The 19,546-nt window shown below is 42.5% G+C and overlaps 1 protein-coding gene across 5 annotated transcripts in view; it reads right to left on the minus strand.

Annotated features, from left to right (window-relative positions):
- pcnt (pericentrin) overlaps positions 1-19,546 on the minus strand; it is a 35,571-nt gene that overhangs the window by 3,931 nt on the left and 12,094 nt on the right. For 4 of the 5 annotated variants that reach the window (XM_085143015.1, XM_085143016.1, XM_085143017.1 and 1 more), the window contains 41 exons: positions 19,205-19,448; positions 18,961-19,061; positions 18,469-18,580; positions 18,193-18,319; positions 17,923-18,042; positions 17,754-17,826; positions 17,541-17,645; positions 17,310-17,421; positions 17,188-17,228; positions 16,970-17,089; positions 16,569-16,812; positions 16,287-16,425; positions 15,005-15,446; positions 14,732-14,929; positions 14,575-14,646; positions 14,055-14,159; positions 13,602-13,754; positions 12,751-12,897; positions 11,005-11,165; positions 10,723-10,895; positions 10,380-10,561; positions 10,116-10,278; positions 9,709-9,951; positions 9,035-9,267; positions 8,754-8,861; positions 8,176-8,196; positions 7,540-7,776; positions 7,275-7,448; positions 6,886-7,038; positions 6,051-6,230; positions 4,937-5,950; positions 3,599-3,769; positions 3,302-3,479; positions 2,735-3,045; positions 2,542-2,644; positions 2,258-2,430; positions 1,905-2,177; positions 1,557-1,714; positions 1,233-1,362; positions 320-1,111; positions 14-229 (listed from right to left, as the gene is read on the minus strand). In XM_085143015.1, coding sequence (XP_084999141.1) covers positions 14-229; positions 320-1,111; positions 1,233-1,362; positions 1,557-1,714; positions 1,905-2,177; positions 2,258-2,430; positions 2,542-2,644; positions 2,735-3,045; positions 3,302-3,479; positions 3,599-3,769; positions 4,937-5,950; positions 6,051-6,230; positions 6,886-7,038; positions 7,275-7,448; positions 7,540-7,776; positions 8,176-8,196; positions 8,754-8,861; positions 9,035-9,267; positions 9,709-9,951; positions 10,116-10,278; positions 10,380-10,561; positions 10,723-10,895; positions 11,005-11,165; positions 12,751-12,897; positions 13,602-13,754; positions 14,055-14,159; positions 14,575-14,646; positions 14,732-14,929; positions 15,005-15,446; positions 16,287-16,425; positions 16,569-16,812; positions 16,970-17,089; positions 17,188-17,228; positions 17,310-17,421; positions 17,541-17,645; positions 17,754-17,826; positions 17,923-18,042; positions 18,193-18,319; positions 18,469-18,580; positions 18,961-19,061; positions 19,205-19,448 — 8,202 coding nt within the window. The remainder of the gene's footprint in view (positions 1-13; positions 230-319; positions 1,112-1,232; positions 1,363-1,556; positions 1,715-1,904; positions 2,178-2,257; positions 2,431-2,541; positions 2,645-2,734; positions 3,046-3,301; positions 3,480-3,598; positions 3,770-4,936; positions 5,951-6,050; positions 6,231-6,885; positions 7,039-7,274; positions 7,449-7,539; positions 7,777-8,175; positions 8,197-8,753; positions 8,862-9,034; positions 9,268-9,708; positions 9,952-10,115; positions 10,279-10,379; positions 10,562-10,722; positions 10,896-11,004; positions 11,166-12,750; positions 12,898-13,601; positions 13,755-14,054; positions 14,160-14,574; positions 14,647-14,731; positions 14,930-15,004; positions 15,447-16,286; positions 16,426-16,568; positions 16,813-16,969; positions 17,090-17,187; positions 17,229-17,309; positions 17,422-17,540; positions 17,646-17,753; positions 17,827-17,922; positions 18,043-18,192; positions 18,320-18,468; positions 18,581-18,960; positions 19,062-19,204; positions 19,449-19,546) is intronic. The other variant, XM_085143014.1, reaches the window with a different exon arrangement.

Consider the following 19,546-nt stretch of genomic DNA (forward strand, 5'->3'; position numbering starts at 1 on the left):
GGCACTTGAATACCTGCTGGTGCTGCTTTAACACTCCTGCCTGGCCACCATCAGTATGGAGGTTGGTGTGGGGGTGCTGGAAAGGTTCAGCTTCGCGTTGTTGTCCCGCTGTTCGTCCAGACAGGCGCTGAGCAGCCATCTCTCTCTCGTCTCTTTCCAGCTCTGCCAGAGTGCGCTGCAGCTCCTGCATACGCTGCTGGTCCTGCTGCCTCAACAACTCCAACTCACACTAAAGTCAGAAATGTTCACAATGATGTGTCTTTATGGATTTGCATAGGCAGTGAGTACACTAGAGAAGATTTTGGCTGATGCATCTTACCAGTTTGCTGTTGATCCTCTCCTGTCGCCTCTCTCTTTCCATCTGCTCTTGCAGCTCCTTCCTCTTTTCCCTTTCCCACTGCTCCTCCCTCTCCCTCTCTTTGTCCTTCAGCACTCGGAGTCTCTCCTTCAGCTCTGCGAGTTCCACCTCTTGGCGCCTGGACTGCTCTCGCTCCACCTCTAAAGCCCGGTTTGCTTCCTGTTTCTGCTCCTTCAGAGTCTCAATTGTGATACGATTTCGGGTGGCTGCTTCCTGCTCCTTCTGAAGCTCCTCCCTCCTCGTTCTGTCCTCTTCTTCCCATCGCCTCCTGCTCTGTAGTAGCTCTGCCCTCAGTCTGTCCGCCACAGCTGCCAACTCCTCCCCTTGCCTTCGCTCTTGCTCTAGCTGGGAGCGCAAGTCCGAGATGAACTTCCTGTCTCTTGCAGCGTCGGCATCATGTCTACGGCTGAGCTCATCCACCTGCCTGGAGCAGCGGTCTTGCTCTTCATCAAGCTTCCTGTGAGAATCTGCAAGCTTCGAGTGAATTTCAGTCAAGCGAGTTTCTGCTTCAGTCAGCAGGAGCTCCTGACGAGTCTTTTCTTGCAAGCTGAGCTCTTGTTGCTGGGAAGAACGTTTGCGTTCATCTTCTAGCTCCTTCTGAGTGTCGTCCAGGCGTTTCTCTAGCAGCAAACAGCGGGACTGTTCAATCTGAAGTTCTTGTCTCAGGTTGCTACAGGCCACCCTTTCCTGCTCCACCTGCCCCTTTAGAGACATGACCTCTGACCTCAGCTTCTCAGAAGACACCTGTACATTCTAGACAGAGTACATTGCGTAAAAACACAAACATTGGGTAGTAATGTTACAAATGTAGCAAACTGAAGTTTTCTGTACGAATAGAAAATCTTAGTAGTGTCCATTTTTAGTGCTTTCTTACCCCTCTCCTTTCCTCCTCCTCCCTTCCTATACGCAGACTTAGAGCCCTCTCCTGCTCCAGTTCTTGTTGAAGCTCACACACTCTGGCCTGCTCTCTCCTCAAAGCTTCCTCAGCCTCTTCTATCGTCAGCCTGAAGAAAATTGGTAATTTTCAACTTTACCATAGTTACATTGTAATAGGTTAGACTAAAACATAAAAAAAGGTTTAGGAAAGGGGCCCTTTAACATGCCTCAACAATGAAGTTGAAACCCATTTGATTTGCAAAACGCTGATTCACAGGGGAGGCCTGTTTAAGTGCCTGTATTCTGAGCGTGTAATACATACCTGAGCGACATCGTTTTGTTCTTCTGCTCTTGCTGAGCGTCATGTGCACATTTGAGTTGTTTCTGGCTCTCCTCCAGCTCTGCCCTCAGTTGGGATTCATCCCGTTGTTCAGTCTGCAGTTGATCTCTGTGCCAGTTACTGTCAACTCTGTCATCAGTCTGAGAAAGATGGTGAAAAAAAAAAGAAGAAAAAAAAAAGATTTATACAGATACAAGGTAAGTTAATGCACCATGCTAAGTTAAACTCCTTTTACACCTGAATGAAAAATAATACCTTCATGCCAATAACCGATTTAGAACAAATTATCCTTTAAATAGAAGAAATTTTGAACCAGCGCTTGAAACTCACTTGTGAGTGTCTTTGTGCCATTCGACAGAGCAGCTCTCTGAGTGCAATCACAGTCTCCTGCAATGCCCTCTTCTCCTGCTGCCAGCTCATGGGAGGATTAGATGATTTATCTTGGTGGTGCAGTAGAGCAGAGCCATCTTCAGCATGATGCTGCGACAGACTCAGTGAGCAGGCTTTTAAGTCCAACACATGAGACTGTGCTGATGGATTGACACGACGCTGAGACAAGGTCAGAATTCTGCAGCTTTCTTGATAAACTTTCTTCAACAGTCCCTGCATGAAGAAAGACAAAGTGAAGAAAAATCTGTCTTTTTGTTACTTTAACATGTTTATCAATTGTGTGTGAAGCCTACCTGAAGCTCAGGTGACAACAGATCATCACTGTAGCTCATACTGCCCGCAGCACTGTCCGTGTTAGCGGTGGGGTCAACTCCTCTACAGCGGAGGTACTCAATAAACTGAGCATCCAGTCTCTCAGTCTGCTCCAACTCCAGTCTCAGCCTAGCACCCAGTTCTGAACTCACATCTGAATAAGAGGAGAACAGCGACGTTCAGCTGCCTTTATGCAGAATATCCAGATATACAAGTGACTCAAAATCCTCACAAGTCACAGGTGTCACGGTGTGGAAATACTCACTGCTGCCATATCCGTCACTGGCCCATTCGGGTGCCGACAAGGAAGAGGTGGAGCCAAGTGGTGAGGAAGGAGTCGTTAGGTCAAGTCCTTCCAATTCACGTACCTGTGAACAAGAAAACATAATAATCTGAGTTAGAAGTGAAACCAAAAGAAATGAACACATGGTTTACATATCTGAGCTCGAACTACATACTTTATCGGCATCCAGTGAATCGAGGATGGAGTAGTTCTCAGACACTGACACAGAGCGTGGCGAGTGGGAACTCTGTGTAGCTGGGTCTGGGGTGATGGTCCTGGAGTGTGAAGGAGGCTCCATTACAACCCTGGGAGAGGGTTTGACCTGGGGGAGGTCCAGGCCTGTGTTATTCAAGCCACTGAGCTCAGAGGTGTGGAAACGTTCAGGGATTCGGTCCTCAGAGCACTCGAGTCTTCTTAAAACCTCCGGAGAGCTCAGAGAGTCTTCGTGGTGAGACACAATGTCCTCGAAAGCTCTGACAGAAATATCTGACAGTGAAAGAAAAAAAATGATCAGTATGAGAACATGTTTCTGTTAAAATGTTCGGGGGGCTCTATAAATCATCATCATGTTTTAAACAAAGTTTGCATTTCTTATTTTAAAACCCCAATTCCACTATTCCTTGTAAACATAAAAGGCTAGGTCAAATAGATTTTCATTGTCATTGCTTTTATAGGCTTGCACATAATCATAAATCAATATTTACCCTCATATAATCAGTGCAAAGACTTATTTAGTGCTCACCCTTATGTGGGTATCCCTGAAGTGTGTCCTGTTGGCTCTGCTGTCGGAGCTGCTGCAGCTCTCTCTGCTGATAGGCCAATTCCTCCTCCTGTGCAGCCAAGTCCTCCTGAACGCTTTGAAGTTCTGCCTTCAGTTGTTGGTTGTCCGCTTCAAGGTCAATGAGAGCACGATCTTTGGTCTGCCAGAGAAATTGTGACATTAAAACGCAGCAGTCAAGCTTCAAGCACTCAGACCACCCCATTAATTAAAACCACTATACATCATATCTGATAATGTGTGGTCCACTCCGATTCCCACCTGAACTTCCTCATGCAGTTTTTCAGCCCTTTCTGTACTGGTACTCAGACCCTGTCTCAGTGCAGTCAGCTCTGTCCTAAGAGCCTGATGTTCTTCCTTGAGCTTGGAAAGCTCAACCTCCTTTTGTCTCAAGGCAGTGTCTGCTTTAGCCAAGGTCTCCTCAGCATGGGTCTGAAGTGGAAGAAAGACATCCACAGAAACATTAAGTGTCATATCACACCCCTTTTCCTTTAGTTCCCCCCCCCCCCAAAAAAAGAAAACATACACAAACCTTATATAACCAGATTTAAACACTTTCAAATATAACAGCATTTTACTGAGTATAGTCAGTGTATGCATCTGTTGCATAAGCTGTAATCTTTCACTCGCATTACAAACAACTCAATGTAACACGAAGAGAGAAATTTGCCAAAAGCAGCTGTGAACTAGTAAAAAAAAACAAAAAAAAACCCGAAAAACAACAAGCTCCGATAAAACGCAGAGACATGCTACAAACTAACCAGTGCATTAAAGAAGTCATGCTCTCTTTTCTTACCACATCCTGCCAAGTTAGAACAAAACACGAAAAATAAAGTGCAACACAGCTTTAAAAGCCAGTGCTACCAAAGATTTTCTTCCTGCTTCCTTTTTTTAATGTCACTTCCTCTGTGCGGGTCAAGATTTTGCTATCTCTCAGTGCTGCACCACGTCACAACAGCAACGCCCCTAATTATAACCAGATGTGGTCTTGCGGCACAGTTGTATGCTTCGGAGGGGAAAGAAAAAGAAAAGCAGCAGCAAAATATTTCCTGTTTCGTACTGAGGCTTGTTTAAGTTTAAAGAGGTTGCTGGGCAACTGACATTTTTGAAAAAGAACTCTTTTGAGTGACAATAAACAGATTTGTTCAGTGAAACTATTACAATTTTAAAAACTGAAGATAGAGCATGTTTTACTGCTCTGTTTAATGAAATACTCAAACAGCTACAACATTGTTATTATATGGTTATTACAGATTGAATGATAAGTTGAGCGATTCTTGTATAGCACTTGTAAAGCGGTTTATACAAACGTGCCTCATTCACCCATTCATACAAGCACTTTTCTCCTATGCTGAAATGCTTTTAATCCAACAGTCACACATGTTCATACTCCAATGAATGAGTCAGACTAGAGCAGCCAGGGATCAAACCACCAACCTTCCAATTAGTACATACACACAGACAACAAACGTTTATGGGAGACAACAGAAATATGGCCGACGTATCCGCAAATTAGACCATCACTGATGACAGATAGCTGTGTTCAAAGTGAATGAGCCAATAATAAGGTTTGTTCTTTAAAACTAAACCAACACCTACCAGCACTTCCTTTTGAGCCTCTTCTTGACTGGTTTCGTTTTCATTTAGCTTAACTGTCAGGTCCTGGATGAGGGCTCTCAGTGAAGTCACTTCCTGTTGTAGCTTTTCAATTTCCTCTTGGAGCTGGCCCTCTCTCCTCCTCAGTGCCTCACGTTCAGCAGAAAGCTCTCCCTTCACAGTCTCCAGGGTTTTAATTCTTGCCCTTTCCTGAGCCACCTGTTCCTCCATATCAACCACCTCTGCTCTTTGCTCCTGGACTTGTCTCTCAAGAGTGAGACTGCTTTCTCTGAGGATGTCCATTTCCATTTTCATCTCCATCTCCTTTGTTTTTAGAGTTTCGATCTCTCGCACCCTCTGCTCTTCATTAGTCTGGAGTTCCAAAACCTGAGAGGTGAGGCAGGTTTTTTCCTCTGCCTCTTCTGCTTGAACTTTCCAGCTGTTCCTCTCCTCCTCTGATAGCTTCCTCTTCTCCCTCTCCTCTTCTAGCTGGGCTGTGACCTCCTCCAGCTCAGTTTCCTTCAGGGAGAGGAGACTTTGGATTTCATCTGACTTTTCTCTCTCAGCATTTAGCCTCTTTCCAAATTCTTCCCCGTGCCCTCTGTACTCTTCCTCCTGGGTGAGCAGTAATCGTTCCAGTCCCTCTTTCTCTGCCACTGCAGTCTCGAGTTGACTCTGAAGAGCCTTGATACGAGAACGAAGCGATCGGGAGGCGGTAGAATGAGTCAGGCTGAGTTCATGCTTTAGGCTGTTTGGCCCCGCTTTCTTCTCTTGTTCTTGGATGGTATAGTTTTGAGGTTCGGGGCTGGGGGCGGGTGAAGGATTGATGCTGTCACCGTCCTGAGAGTCACTGACTTCATGCAGGTTGGGTCCCAGGGTGGCAAGTTCTGCCTGCAGCGTACTGATTACCTCGTGAAGGCGCTCCTCTTCTTCCTGTTTGTCTTGGCGCACTCTTGTGATTTCAGATTTAAGATGTTCCACCTGTGAGCGCAGATCTTCAAGCTCAGCTTCCAGAACCTTTTATCAGAAAACAATCAAAACGATTCCATTAAAAATAAATAAATCATGGCCTCACCAGGTATGTGCACTCAAATATTTAGTTAGTATTTACACTGACCTTGTTATCGCTGGTATTCTCAAGTTCCTGTTCCAGTCTTTGGATTTCACTGTTGAGGTGGTCGATCTCGTGGTTTTTCTCCTGAAGAAGTGCTGAAGGGAGCGTCTCTTCATCCATTTCATCCTCCTTGCAAAGTTGCTCATTTTCCTCCTTAAGTATCGTCAGGGCAGACACATTTTCCTGGAATTGGTGGTGCATTAGCAGTTATCTTCGGATTCAACTGTTTTTCAACTAACCATAATGAGTGTAAGGAAATATTAAATAGAGAAAAAATAAATCTGCTGCAAAACCAGAAAAACTGATATTTTAAAAAAAAAACAAAAAATGTTATCGATGTGTTTTAAACTGTAAAAACCTGTGATTCGAGGTACAGGGCGCAGTAGTGCATTTTAAGAGAACTGCTAGTGTTAGCTCAGAGCAGCAGATAAAACATAGTCTCCCATCTCCACTGCTTCACTCAGTCACATTTAAAAAAAAGTTCAGTCAGGCTTTGTTTGGGTGTAGCAGTCTGACGTAGCAGGCTTGATAGAAGTTGATGTAGCAACAGAAAAGTAAATGCAACAAGTAATCATCTTACTTTTATCAGCCATGAAGTGTGCAAGTAAGCTAAGGCTACAGTCAAGTGACAGCAGGAAGGGAGGAGACTCACAAAAAAAGCAAGTCTTCAAAAGCTGAGATGACAATATAATTAAGGCATAAGTATTATTTGCTGCAGTCATGGTTTTACATAAAAGTAAAAATGTTGGACCAACGCAACTTATTGAACTGTATAGTGTAACATATTTTAGGTGAGTTACATTGTTTAGTCATCTGAGAAACACATCCCACTTCTTACCTTCAGGGCAATAATTTGCTCTTGGAGCTCATTAACATGTGCTGCATTGGAATTAGTCAGCAGCTCCAGCTGTAGTGTGAGGTGTTTTACTTCAGCTTCCTTTATATTCAAGTCTCTCTGCACGGTCTCCAGCTGGCCAAGCAGAACCTCAACCTAAGAAATGCAACGTAACTATTACTATTATCAAAACCAAAATACAATTTTCAAGTTCTGCATTTGCTGATAACTAATCAGACTGATGGCTTTAAAAGACTGACTAAGACATCACAAACATTTTTCCAACCAATAGGTGGCAGCACAGCAAAACGTGTCAAACAACAACCGCCACCACACATCAGCTCAAATCTTCTTAGCTACCAAATACTAGCGTTACATAAAATCTAACAGACCTCCTGCTCTTTGCTCTGTAGACTCTGTTGAGCAGTGTCTAGGGCATCCTTAAGCTCCTGGGTGGGGTCACGCATGTTGTCATGGTAACAGTGTCTCGTCTCATCCAGTTTGGACTGCAGGGCTGAGATCTGAAGCCTGCTGGACAGCTGCTGCTGCTCTAGTGCCTGTTTATCCTGACAAAGAGAGCGAGAGCATCAGTTAACTCTTGAGGGAGGATGCACACCAACACTTCACCTGAACTCAAAGTGTGCACTTTGCCCTTACTTGTGTAAGCTCCTGCTCTCTCAGCTTCGCTTTTTGAAGTTCTTGTTCCAGTTGACCGACGGATCTGTTACTCTCAACACTGTTGAGCAGCGCTTGCTCCAACTCTCTGATTCGACCGGCCAGCTTGTCTATCTCCTCATTGCGTTCTGCAAGATCGCGCTGGGCTTGCTGACAGGTTGCAAGCAAAGAAGAATAGTCCTCGGTCTTATCTTTGATAACACCTTGCAAGCTCTCAACCTGCAGAGGCAGAAAGATTGATTCAGTTTCAGGGTTTTAAGATGGAAAACTGCAAATTTAAAACAAGCAAAAACAAAAACAAACAAGTCAAAGAACAAAACGCTACATGATAAGATGCTTTTAAAAAACAAAAACAAAAAAACAAACAGCCAATCCAGATCTGCAGCCACTGGTTGGGACACTGAATTTAAGCCATTTCAGAGAGCAGCAACATGAAGATGAAAGACAGATGACGTGTGAAAAAGATGCAAATGAATATTAGCAAATGGACTACTGAATACTAATGAATGCAGAACCTATAACCAGTACATAAGCACTTCAAAAAAAGATGATGCAAACCACACACACACCATGCATGACAGAGAGCTAAGACAAGCATGCTACAGTTAGATTTCATACCTGCAGAACCAAGTCCTCAAACTACAGCAATCCATTCAGCACAGGGATAAACACATGGCAATAGTCAGGCTCATTGGCAAACACCACATTCATCACTTCAACACCAGTAACACTATGTACTCCACAGCTAACTTGCAAACAGTAATCACACCAAACAAACACTACAACTGCGACACGCTAGAAACAGAAACATTTTGTTTAACAAATTCTGGTTAAATACATCGTGCTTCAGTATTTATGGGTAGATATAAATCAGAGCATTGAAATACTTTAACCTGTGTTTAAATCACAAAACACTGCACACACAAAAAGACGTCTGTTGTTGAAGCCAACAAAGCCATTAATCCAAACACGAGTTTTAACAGAGCCTATGCCTGTGGTAATGAATTTGAAATTTAGGCTGAATTACAGGATAGCAGAAGATCTGATAAGACAATGTTTGAAGGAAAAAAAAAAAAAGAAGGAGAACAAAAGCTGCTGTTAAGGTACTTCTGTTTTGGGTTTAAGAAATGCTTTGTGACCAAATCACAGGCTGAGAAAACCTGTAATATTTACAGACACACAGTTAAGTGCCTCACCTGGTATCCTTTATTATCCACACTAGGAGTCTGTCTGAGCTGGGCCTCAAGCCTGCGGATCTCCTGCTGGAACTCATCCCGCTCGTGTTCACGTTCCACAGCCTGCTCCTATTATGGAAGGCAACAAATTCAGTGAAAGCCTGTCCGCTGCGCTAAGCACCAACTTGGAAAATAGTCTATGACACTTTAATAACCTTGAAAAAACAATCAAGAAAGAATCCATAATATCCAAATGCAAACAAACCCAAGGTTACACACCAGTTGAATTTGTCAAGCCTCACCTCGATAAACTGCCTGTCATGTTTAAGCTGCTTCTCCAGTGCTTGGACACGCTGGCTGAGGTCTTCAGTGTGGGTCTTGTGGTGCAGCTCCGTCTCCAGGCCTCTGGTTTCCTGCTCCTCGAGCTCCCTCTCCAGAGTCCGGAGACGAAGGGACAGAGAGCGGTGATCCTTCTCTGCCTGCCGCTGCAAGTCCAGCCTATCTTGGGACAAACGATCAGTCTCTGCCAACAAAGCTTGAAAAATAAAAAGGGGAATTCAAGTCAGTAAAATTGTTTTCATTTAGTTAAATTCAGAGGAATTTTAAAAAAGCAGAGGCATAATATGAGTGAGGTTAAATACTGACAATTCAGCATAATCTGCCTTAAGAAATAGAACAGCAAATGACAGCACTCCAAGATGCTTTGCCACACGCTATTGGTAATTGCAATATTACAAAAAGCAACCTCACAGCACTGCAAATATACTGCATATTCATCCCCACTCCCTTCTCACACACTAATACTCCACTCTGACCCACAAACCTGCGTCAGGATCTAAATTGAGCCAATGGCCTACGGAGAGAAGACACGTCTGAGCACAGACATTATATAAGCGCACAGTCAAACTCACTAAAGAGGTCATGTAGCATTTTATGCAGACAAATGATTTCATGTTTTTGTACTCCCTCCACTAACCTCTCTCTCTCTCCCCCAGTCCAGCAGTGAGATGCTCCTTGTGTCGCAGGAGGATGGCATGCTCCTCAGTCAGCTCATGATGCTTCACTCTGAGAGTGTCCAGCTCTGCGGTAAGGCCCTCCATCTGGTGTAGCTTCACCTTCAGGTCCTCTAGCTCCTCCACAAGCCTCTCCTCTTGAGTCTCCTTCTGCTGTAGCGACTCCTCTAGGGCTGCTTTTTCAGCCATGTAGCCTTCAAGAAGACCTGAAGAAATCATGCAAATGGTACAAGTTTATTTAAAAAGGGAACGACCTCAAACACGACTGAGCGTCACAAACAGCAGAGCTGTTAAACTGTGGTGCAAGTGCTAAATGTGCAGCATAATCAGAAGACAGCAGCAGTATGCCAAACAAAGACATAGTGCTCACCTTCTGCTTTGTGAAGCTCCACCTGGAGCTGACTTTTAAGCTTGGCCTCCTGATCAAGCTGCTCCATTAGACGCTTGTGCTGTTCAAGGAGTTGTGCGGAGTCTTCTCTGCCTTGAGAAAACTTTTCCTCCAGAGAAAGATGAACACTGTGAGTTTGCTCCAGCTGGAGAAAGGACCAGCATAAAATGATCAGACACCTTGCAAGGCTGTAAAACAAGGGAAAAAAAACCTATGCGGACTGAGGAGCATCTCTACTTCCTTTACCTGTGTATTGGCTTGGTTGAGCAGCTCTAGCAGTGTGTCCACTGTATGTCGAAGTCTGCTGCAAGCACTTAGAGCTGCTTCTTCTCCACCAGGACTGATCTCAACATCTGAAACCAGGAGACTCTCACAGAGCAGATGAGTGAGCTCCAATTCCTCTGAAGACAAGTCTGCAACTGAAATACCTACGAAAGAGCAAATTAAGTGTTTTAACCAATTCTCACATGAATTACACTAAAAAGAGTCATCCTTGGTTCCTTTAGAAATAAAGCAATTTTCAGTTAATCCCCAACAAACAAAAAAATCCTAGCATTCATTGTAAAATTATAGAATACATCAGTCAGACCTGATTCTTGTGCCTCTTTGTTCACGCTTGAGCTCCTTTGGTGAGTCGCCTGCTCGGACGTTTTGGCTCGGGCACTGATCTTTTGTCCAATCAGTTCTTCTGTTGCCACGATGCCGCGGAGCATCTCAATCAGCACCTGCCTCAGCTTCTCATTTGTACGGTGTAATTTGCATCTGGGTTAACAGGTACACAGAAATGAGAACATTCAGGATTTGCGAAAGCTCAGAGGTGCTGCTTAAAATATGATTATAATAAATATTAACTACACAACTACATGCACACCTTTCCTCTTTAGCTGTCTGTAAGTCATCAGTGAGCATCTTAAGAAGGTTCCCTCCCTCCTGTGTCTCTCGCTCCCTTCGTTGAAGGAGCGTGTCCATGGTCTCCATTTCTGCACGTTTTCCTTCCAGCTCTCCCTGCAGGCACCCAACCTCTGCCCGCAGCTGTTAAAACGAACAAAGATATCTTGTTAATTCTCCTTACACTTGTGACCAACCTTTAGTTTCTCACCTATGCCATGGCTTGTTTAAAACCTGTGTGTAGCTGAAACCCAGAGAGGACAGAAGTAACAGACTGAAAAGATTAAAAAAAATAATAATAAAAAAAAAAAAAGGGCATGGCAGGACCTCTAAATCCAAAACATAATAAAAAGACTGAAACACTGGTTCTGCACCATCCAAGTCTATCTGATTAAAGCCTCTGGGTCTTAACAAGGGAAATGGGAAAACCAAAAAAATATCCAGATCCAAAAGCATAACACAGAAGACATTTACAAGGCTCAGAAGGAAATAAAAACCAGCTGTTGATTGTAAATATATTGAATACAGACTTTATAGAGAAAAACACTCCTCATTTTAAAGTATATAATATCAAAGGTGTCTGATGTTAAGTACCAACCCAGTACGGTGACAAAATCCAACTTCAGGGCGTCAAACACTCAAAAGCTGGAAGAGTTTTCTTGCATATCGGTTGTAAGCGTCCTTACCCTTCCTTCCTCAGCCTCTGATCTCTCCCTCAGCTTTCACCATGTTTTCCCTCCCTTTTCCCCCTCCGCTCCCTCCCACAACTGCATCTCATGCAGTCACCTGCCTCACCAAAACAATGCTGTAGCCATGACAACAGCCCCCTCCCAACCTCTCTTAAGCGCTCCTTTTTAACCTCGTGGGGGACACAAGTGTGGCTGTCTGTCAATATCTTACTACAAAGAGTCAAGCTAGACAGGTGCCATGGAAACAAATATATGCAAACACCAATCAGTCATGAGACCGATCAGTTTGTGAAATCCAAGAACGGGACTGCAGGTTTTAGGAAATATTAATGCAGGTAATATCGCAACTGCCTTGTTACAACCCTAGAAGATAACCAAGACCAATCCAAAAAAAAAAAAAAAAAAAAAAAAAAAAAGTCAGTGAGGATAAATTATAAACCCCAAATACATAACTGAATACAGTTATGTGCCAGGGCATGATTTATTATTATTGTAACTGCTTTTTGAAACTGTCCAAATGAGGTTACAAAAATGTGAGACAGAAAGTCATTTTCTGAAGATCAGGGTGAAATCAATTACTTGCTTTACTTTGGGGGGGGGGGGGGGGGGGGGGGGACAAAACAACAAAAAAGCAAAAGCAGTAAAACTGTTTTTCTGTTGATCTACTAATCGATTAGTCGGCTAATGCTTTTAACCTTAATTTGAAAAAACAAAAACAAAACACCAGATTGGTGATTGTATTCATTAATATGTTCATCTTCCACAGGATACCATCTGATATATGGTGAATAAGGAAACTAACCTACAGATCCACAGTCTGTATAACCATCCCTCACTCTTTGCTTTAGTTTCCAAATCATTGCATCTCCTCAGTCCTCTTGTGGACCTTTTCCCTTCCTTCAGTATAAATACAACATTTTTTCTGTCCTCTTCGCCCAGTTAGTCTTGCCTCCCCCCCCTTAAGTAAAAACAGCTATTGTCAACCTATCCAAATTAATTAACTATATCTTCATAGATATAGTTATATGCATGACTGGTACCTGGGCCACCACAGCATCTAGTTGCTGCAGCTGGGCAGTGAGTTGACTCATTTTCTCCGTGTAGCTCCGCTCTTTTTCCTCTTGTTCAGACGTGAAGCTCCGCCTCAGGTTTTCAAGCTCCGCCTCCTTCTGCTCTTCAAATTCCGTCTTGAAAGAAAAAAGTGATGTGTATAGATTAATTCAAAAACGCAGAGCAACAGCGGAAGTACACAGTAGGTTCATTCATTCCAGAGATCTTTGGACTGACTGGCTTATAGCTGACAACTGGCTTGCACATTTCAGATGGTAAAATGCTAAAAGTCTGGAGGGGGGAAGGGAGAAAAAAAAAAAAAAAAAAAAAAAACTAACTTCAGCCTTAAAACCTTCTGCATCAGGGGATAAAAAGCTTAGATCCATCCCATTTAGCCACTGTTCAGATGGCAGCAACACAAACACATGCACGACCCAATAGCACACACATTCAGAGACCAGAGGGACAGACGGACATGAACACTTGTACATATATGATGGAGGGATTATGAGAAAACTGGGTTTGGATGAAGCCTCAGTGGGATAGAGTCCAACAGAAAAAAATATCCCTGGGAATGAACTGGTGCAGCTGAAGCTTAGAGAGGCCAATGGCATCACACACACGCTCCAAATAATCCGGAGCTATTGCATAATAATGTTTGAAAGGAGTTAAATAAAGAAACAAATATAGGGAATATCAATGTATTTTCACATGAACTGCTTATATGGAGAAACATGGCTACCTCAAAGGTGTTCAGCATTAATAAAGATCTTAATTGAAAGGATACTTCTAATCCTAACTGTTTCATATATCCCAAGGAGTTTTATTTTCCTCCTCTTACCTTCAGTTGATTAATCCTGTCCTGCAGCCGCTCTTCTGATTGGACTTTGAGGAGCTCCACCTCTTCTAGGAAGTGCTGTCTTTGCCTTGACGACTCCTCTTCAAGCTCCCTGCGACATGCCTCTAGTTCCCGTGCCGAGACTCCCTTCAGCTCCTACAGCAGACGCGTGTATATATTTAATACCGCAGTACTCCGTTAGTCAGAAGGTCAAATTTTTAGTGCTTCAGAGAAAACAAAATCCAAATAAATACTCTGTGCCTCTATGCAACAAATAGACCATTATGAAGGATTAACAATAATTGAGTGTAGTCCATTCACTAATGGGCTTTTAGAGCCACTGAGACAAGAACGGACAGGTAACCGTTAAAACAACCCACAATTTAGAGAACAGGATGTTAATTCATGTGGTTTTAAAAAAGGAAGAGGATTTATGACAGACTGTGACGCACACACCTGCAGCTGGACTTGGTGCTGTTTGGTTAGTTGCTCTTTTTCAGCCGTGTAGGTTTGCGAGAGCTCCTGCAGAGCAGTGCTGTGTTGCTGCTCAAGCTCTAAAACCTGCAAAAGAAACAGATACAAATCAAGTCCGATTTAGAGTCTCCTGGTACTTAATGCACAAGACTAAGTAAATCAGATGAAAACAAATCAAATTTGATTATCCAGCCAAACAAACTTGGCTCTAATGCTTTTATTTTGGATTTTAACAAATCAGTTTCATAAAGTTTTAATGGCTTCAAGCTATGAATAACTGCCAACAATCACATTATATCATGTTTAAGCAGAGACCATCTGTTTGCCATAGTTACACATCTTTTTCAGAGATATTTGCATTAAAAATTAAAGGAAATCTGCAATTATATACTTATTGTTGTGACATTAAACCAGCCTAATAATGAGATGGTACTCAGCTATTTGGCTTTGAGACAGTGGAAAAACAAACATGATGTAGTTATCATGATGACTGGGCATGTACCTGGTTCTTGAGTGCTTCCAGGGCTTTGCAGTGTTCAGTATCCAAGGCTTCTTTTTGAGCAGCCAGTTCAGACTGTAAAAATAAAACATGAAAATAATGAAGAGTTGAAGGAGCAGTGGGAGACTCGTAATAATGATCCCTACTCTTCATTACTCACTTTGTGAACATGGCTGAGCTCGGCTGCCATGGCTTTAAACTTCTCCATGTGCACATAAGCCAGTTCTTTCCTCAGTTCTTCCCTGATGGACAGCTGCTCTGCAGTATGACGCTCTATTAACTGCTTATGTTCTGAATTCAGGAAAATCAGATCTTCGCGATGTTTCTCCTCAAGCTGAGCCATTTCATCACGTAGTGTCTGCAATTGTAAAGGACAAAGACATTAAAATCCACAAACAAACAGAGAAACTGTCTGTGGCTTCCATCTCCTTACTTGCACTTCTTTCAGGTAGGTGGCCTCCAACGTATCCATGTTACTCAGCATCCTCTTTTCTAGTTCATCTTTCTCCTCCTGGTGTTTAAGAGTCAATTCAGCTTCCAAAGCCTCTAACTTAGCACGATTAGTCTCTTCAAGACGTTCAAGGTCTTCCTTTAGTTTGGAACTGAGGGATGCCTCCAAGGCAACAAGCTCTGCATTATGCTTACATTCAAGCTCGGCTGTTTTAGCTGAAAGCTGATCTTTGTGAGAGGCACAGAGTGAATCTAGCTCTACTTTGTGTTTGGCATTGAGTGCATCCATTTCTTTGGAGTGTCTGTTCAGTAGCGTTGCCCTCTCATGTTCCAGCTCCGCTTCATATTTGTCCTTCAGCTCTGCCACAGACGCTTCATATTTCTCGATTAAACGCTGCTCTACCGCTGCCTTTTCCTCTTGGAACCTGAATAAAGACATGAAAATGTAACCAAGAAGTTAACATGTTTGAAGAGTAACTGAGACATGTTTCAGTTTTTGATTTACTACCATGTGGCCTGAGTTTGCAGTGCAGACCCTCACAGCAGTACAGCAAGAGAAATTGTAATTTTATTGAGTGTCCATTTCATTACAGTTTACCTATACAGCTGCAACATCATTGCTATGACAACCATATGCATTTGTTCCCTCCCTATAACCCGAGACAAGCCTGGGCATGTCATGTGTCAGCCTCAGATTCAGTTTAGTATCTAAAAGGGAGTCATTTCAACAACATCCAACAAACAACAAGAAAACCCTTCCTGCTCAAGGTGGAAACAAACATGTTGCATCACTTGAAGCAGAAACACCCTTGAGTGCAGCAAGGCTAGGAAGGAGGAGATATTAGCAGCTGGTGATGTGTGACCCGGAGATAAATAAATCAGTCCACCATGCGCTGCTGGAGCACTCCTTGGTTGTACTGTGCAAATGGTCAATTCATATTACTGGTGCAGTTACAAAAAGCAGCGCCTTAGGCAGCTTATTAAAAAGCTACAACCAGGTAGAAAACATTTTTCAGTTTATTACGTGACAATTTTGGGCAGCTCCTGAAGAACCCTAGGTTTATCTTTTTCCCTTATCACCAAAAATAATCAATATAATAAAAGGTTTCTTGAAATATAGCTTCAAACCATTGTAAAGGGTATTTCTCACTTATTATAACCATTATTATTTGAGAAAAAAAAAATCATACACAATCAATATGATTACCTATTTAATACACTCTGGATTATACAATTTTAGCTTCAATCAACACTCTTGAGCTCACCTCTCTCTAGCCTGGCACAGCTGCATCTCAACCTGCTCATGAAGCAGCTCTTTGAATTCTACAGACATGCAGTCCTTGGTCTTTTGCAGCTCTGCGTCATTGGCCTCCACTTTCAGTTTCAACAACAGAACCTGTTGGCCTAGAAGGCAGACATTAAAAACTGATGGAGAACCAAAAGGTAGATTCTGTATACAATTTCCAAAACATGAGATCTGGCTAGAAGATGCAATTCACCAACATTTTTCTATAAATAAAAATGACACGAGTCCTGGACATTCTTACTCTCATCATTTTCCAGTGCATCCTGAAGAGACTTCAATTTCTCCTTCTCCTCGTGAAGTGCTTTTTCAAGCCGTGCCTGCTCCGTTGCCATCTCATCATGGTGTGACCTCAGGACAGAGATCTCAGATTCATACTTCTCCTGCAGCTCTTCTTTCAGCTTGTTCATATTCTCCTGTGCTTGACTCCTCTCTAGTTCAAGAGCTTCCTCAAGACGGGCAAGCTGCTCAGCAAACTCTTGTTTCATCTGCAGTATTTTGAAGGAACATTAAATAGCCGTTACTAAACCGAAGCTTGTCACTGTATTATGAAATCAGTATTTTCATGCAACTACACCACCTGCTGCCCAGTTTTCTGTTTTTACTGTGTAGGATAGGTTTTAGTATGAAGGATTACAGAAATACCTTCTGCATGTTCTCATGCTGCTCGGTGAGAGCAGCCACTCTGTTCTCCAGAGTGTAGATGATGGTCGTTGCTGTTTGCAGCTCCTCAGTGTGAGACCATATCCTGTGTTCCACTTCAGCCTAATTATAACAATAGAGACATTCAGATTTTGGGCCAAACAATGTAATCTCATTAATGTAATCTCTTTGTTATCTATATTATTAAGCCTTCTTCTCACCTCAACTTGCATTGCTGCCTCCAAATGGACTCTGGTGAGCTCTACAACAAAGATATTCAAGTTCATTCATTTTGCAACACACACAGAAAATAAATGAATAAAAATAAAAGTATGTGAAGGACCTTGCAGATGTTTGTCAGAAAGTTTGGCTCTGAGTTGCTCAAGGTCCAGAGCATGACGAGTTTTCTTCTCCTGCAGCTCTTCATAGTAATGATCAGTGAGGTCTGCGCGCACCTGATGTACAAGTTACAACATGCAGCAAGTTAACCAAAAACACTTAGTGACAACAAGCAGTCACATATTAGGATGATATCACTTTAATAAAAGGCTGAACATATAAGTTGATGTCTGACCTTCTGCACCTCTTCCTCAAAGGAAAGAGTCAAAGAGGATCGCAGATTAGAAAGGTCCATTGTGTGTTTCGCCTCAAGCTGAAGTGTCAAACTGTCAAGCATTTCCTGGATGAGGAACAGGAAACAAAGCAGCCTCTCAATCAATTACACTTAATATGTATCGACTTAAAATGTAACCGACAGCAGCGCCCATTAAACATCTGCATCTCTTACCCGCCGTTTCTCCAGCTGAACAGTATCAGACAAAACGTCTATATCCCCTTGAGCTTGACACTGAGACAGAGCACTGAAGCAGAGACCAAAGACTTGAATATTCACAAAAACATTTGTGCAAAACTGCAGAGCATGAATCTTATTTTTATATCCAGATAAAGTGAAATACCCATGATCAGTCATTTTAAGCAGAGAGTCCTCCAAGGCACCTTCTACCAGCTTCAGCTGTAGCAGAGCAATTTCCTCTTTGTGACTCTCCTCTGTTGCATGCAACCGCTTCTCAAAATACCTAAAAGCAGGATGAGGGTAAAACATGATAGAGTAGAGAAATTAAGCTCAATTTAAAGAAACCCATAATTCTGATGTCTGTTTACACTAAATGTTAATATTCAGGAATAAATGCATCACAAATTTGTGTTTTCAGGTGATTCTATGGTACCTCCTCAGGTTTTCTAGCTCAGCCTCATTTTGCTCTTTAATTTCTCGTTTCTGTTCATTAAACTCCATCTTTAGGCGTTCGATGTCATCAACCCGAGATGAGCGTGCAAGCAGCTGCTCCTTAAGCTCTGTAAAACAAACAGACAGCTATCATTCAATCACTAAGAACAGGCATTGCTAATAATATATCATGTTTGTTAGAATGTAAAGAAATCCAGTGTATGAAGAAAAAAAGAAAAAAAAAATCCAAGCTTTAGCCTGGTAGGCTTATTCATACCACCCAACTCCTGACGACTAGTCCTCATGCTCTCCAGCTGAGTCCACAGCTCACTGATTTCCTGATCAGAGCTCTGTTTGAGCAAGTTCTTCTCCTCCTGTAGCTGTGAAACCTGGGTGGCAAAGTTTGGAAAAATGTTTTTATGAATTTAAAAAAATGACCCAACAGGTTTTAAAGATGTCAATATGTTTCAGGAAGTAATTATTATATTAATAAGTTAGTGTTTAAAACTTCTGGATACTGAGGGGGAAAAAAAACAAACAAACAAAAAAAAACCCTTTACAAAACTAAAAAAGAAAAAAAAAAAAAGAAGAAAAAAAAAAAAAGATTATCCTTTTTACTGTGACTTAAGACTTAGAAAGCTGCAGATAAAAATGCATATTTAGGGTTGCAGTAGACCAGTAGTTCAAACTGCAGGGCATGCCCCTTTGGTGCTTGGATACATTTTTACCAGACTTTGTGGAACTGACCTGGGACATGCCAGAAACTAACCTCTTGCTGCAGTTGCTGCTCCTTCTCCTGTAGGTGAAGGACTTGCTGCCCTTTCTCCTGCAGCAGTGTCTTATTAGAAGAAATTTCCTCCTCCAGGGAACCTTTTACAACAACATCATCACTCATCATTACTATGCATATATTAATGTAATACACAAATTCAAATCATAGATTTAGAGGACTGTGCAGCCTCTTTATGAAAGTGTATAGTGTTGAGGAATATGGGGACTGTAGAAGGACTCACAGACAGCAGCATCTCTCTCAGCCAAGGCTCGTTTCAGCTCCTCTAGTTTCTGTTTACTGGAGGTTTGAAGCTCCTCCATCCTGGCTTGTGTCTCCTGTACCTCTGACTGTTTCTGGGACACAGCTTCCTGTGCTTCAGCGAGGGAGGCCTGGGTGCTTGTGAGTTCAGTCTGGGTGGCACTGAGGCTGTTCTGAAAGTTTGCCTCCATGGCTTCAGCATCTTTCTCCCACTGTGCTCTTAGATCCTGAAACAAAGTAAAACCAAAATGGAGTGAAATAGAATAATACACACAATGACAAGACAGTGCATGTTTTTAAAAGCCACAGCAGTTTTTTGAATTAT

Source organism: Neolamprologus multifasciatus, chromosome 19 (assembly GCF_963576455.1).
Source record: "Neolamprologus multifasciatus chromosome 19, fNeoMul1.2, whole genome shotgun sequence".
NCBI lineage: Eukaryota > Metazoa > Chordata > Actinopteri > Cichliformes > Cichlidae > Neolamprologus > Neolamprologus multifasciatus.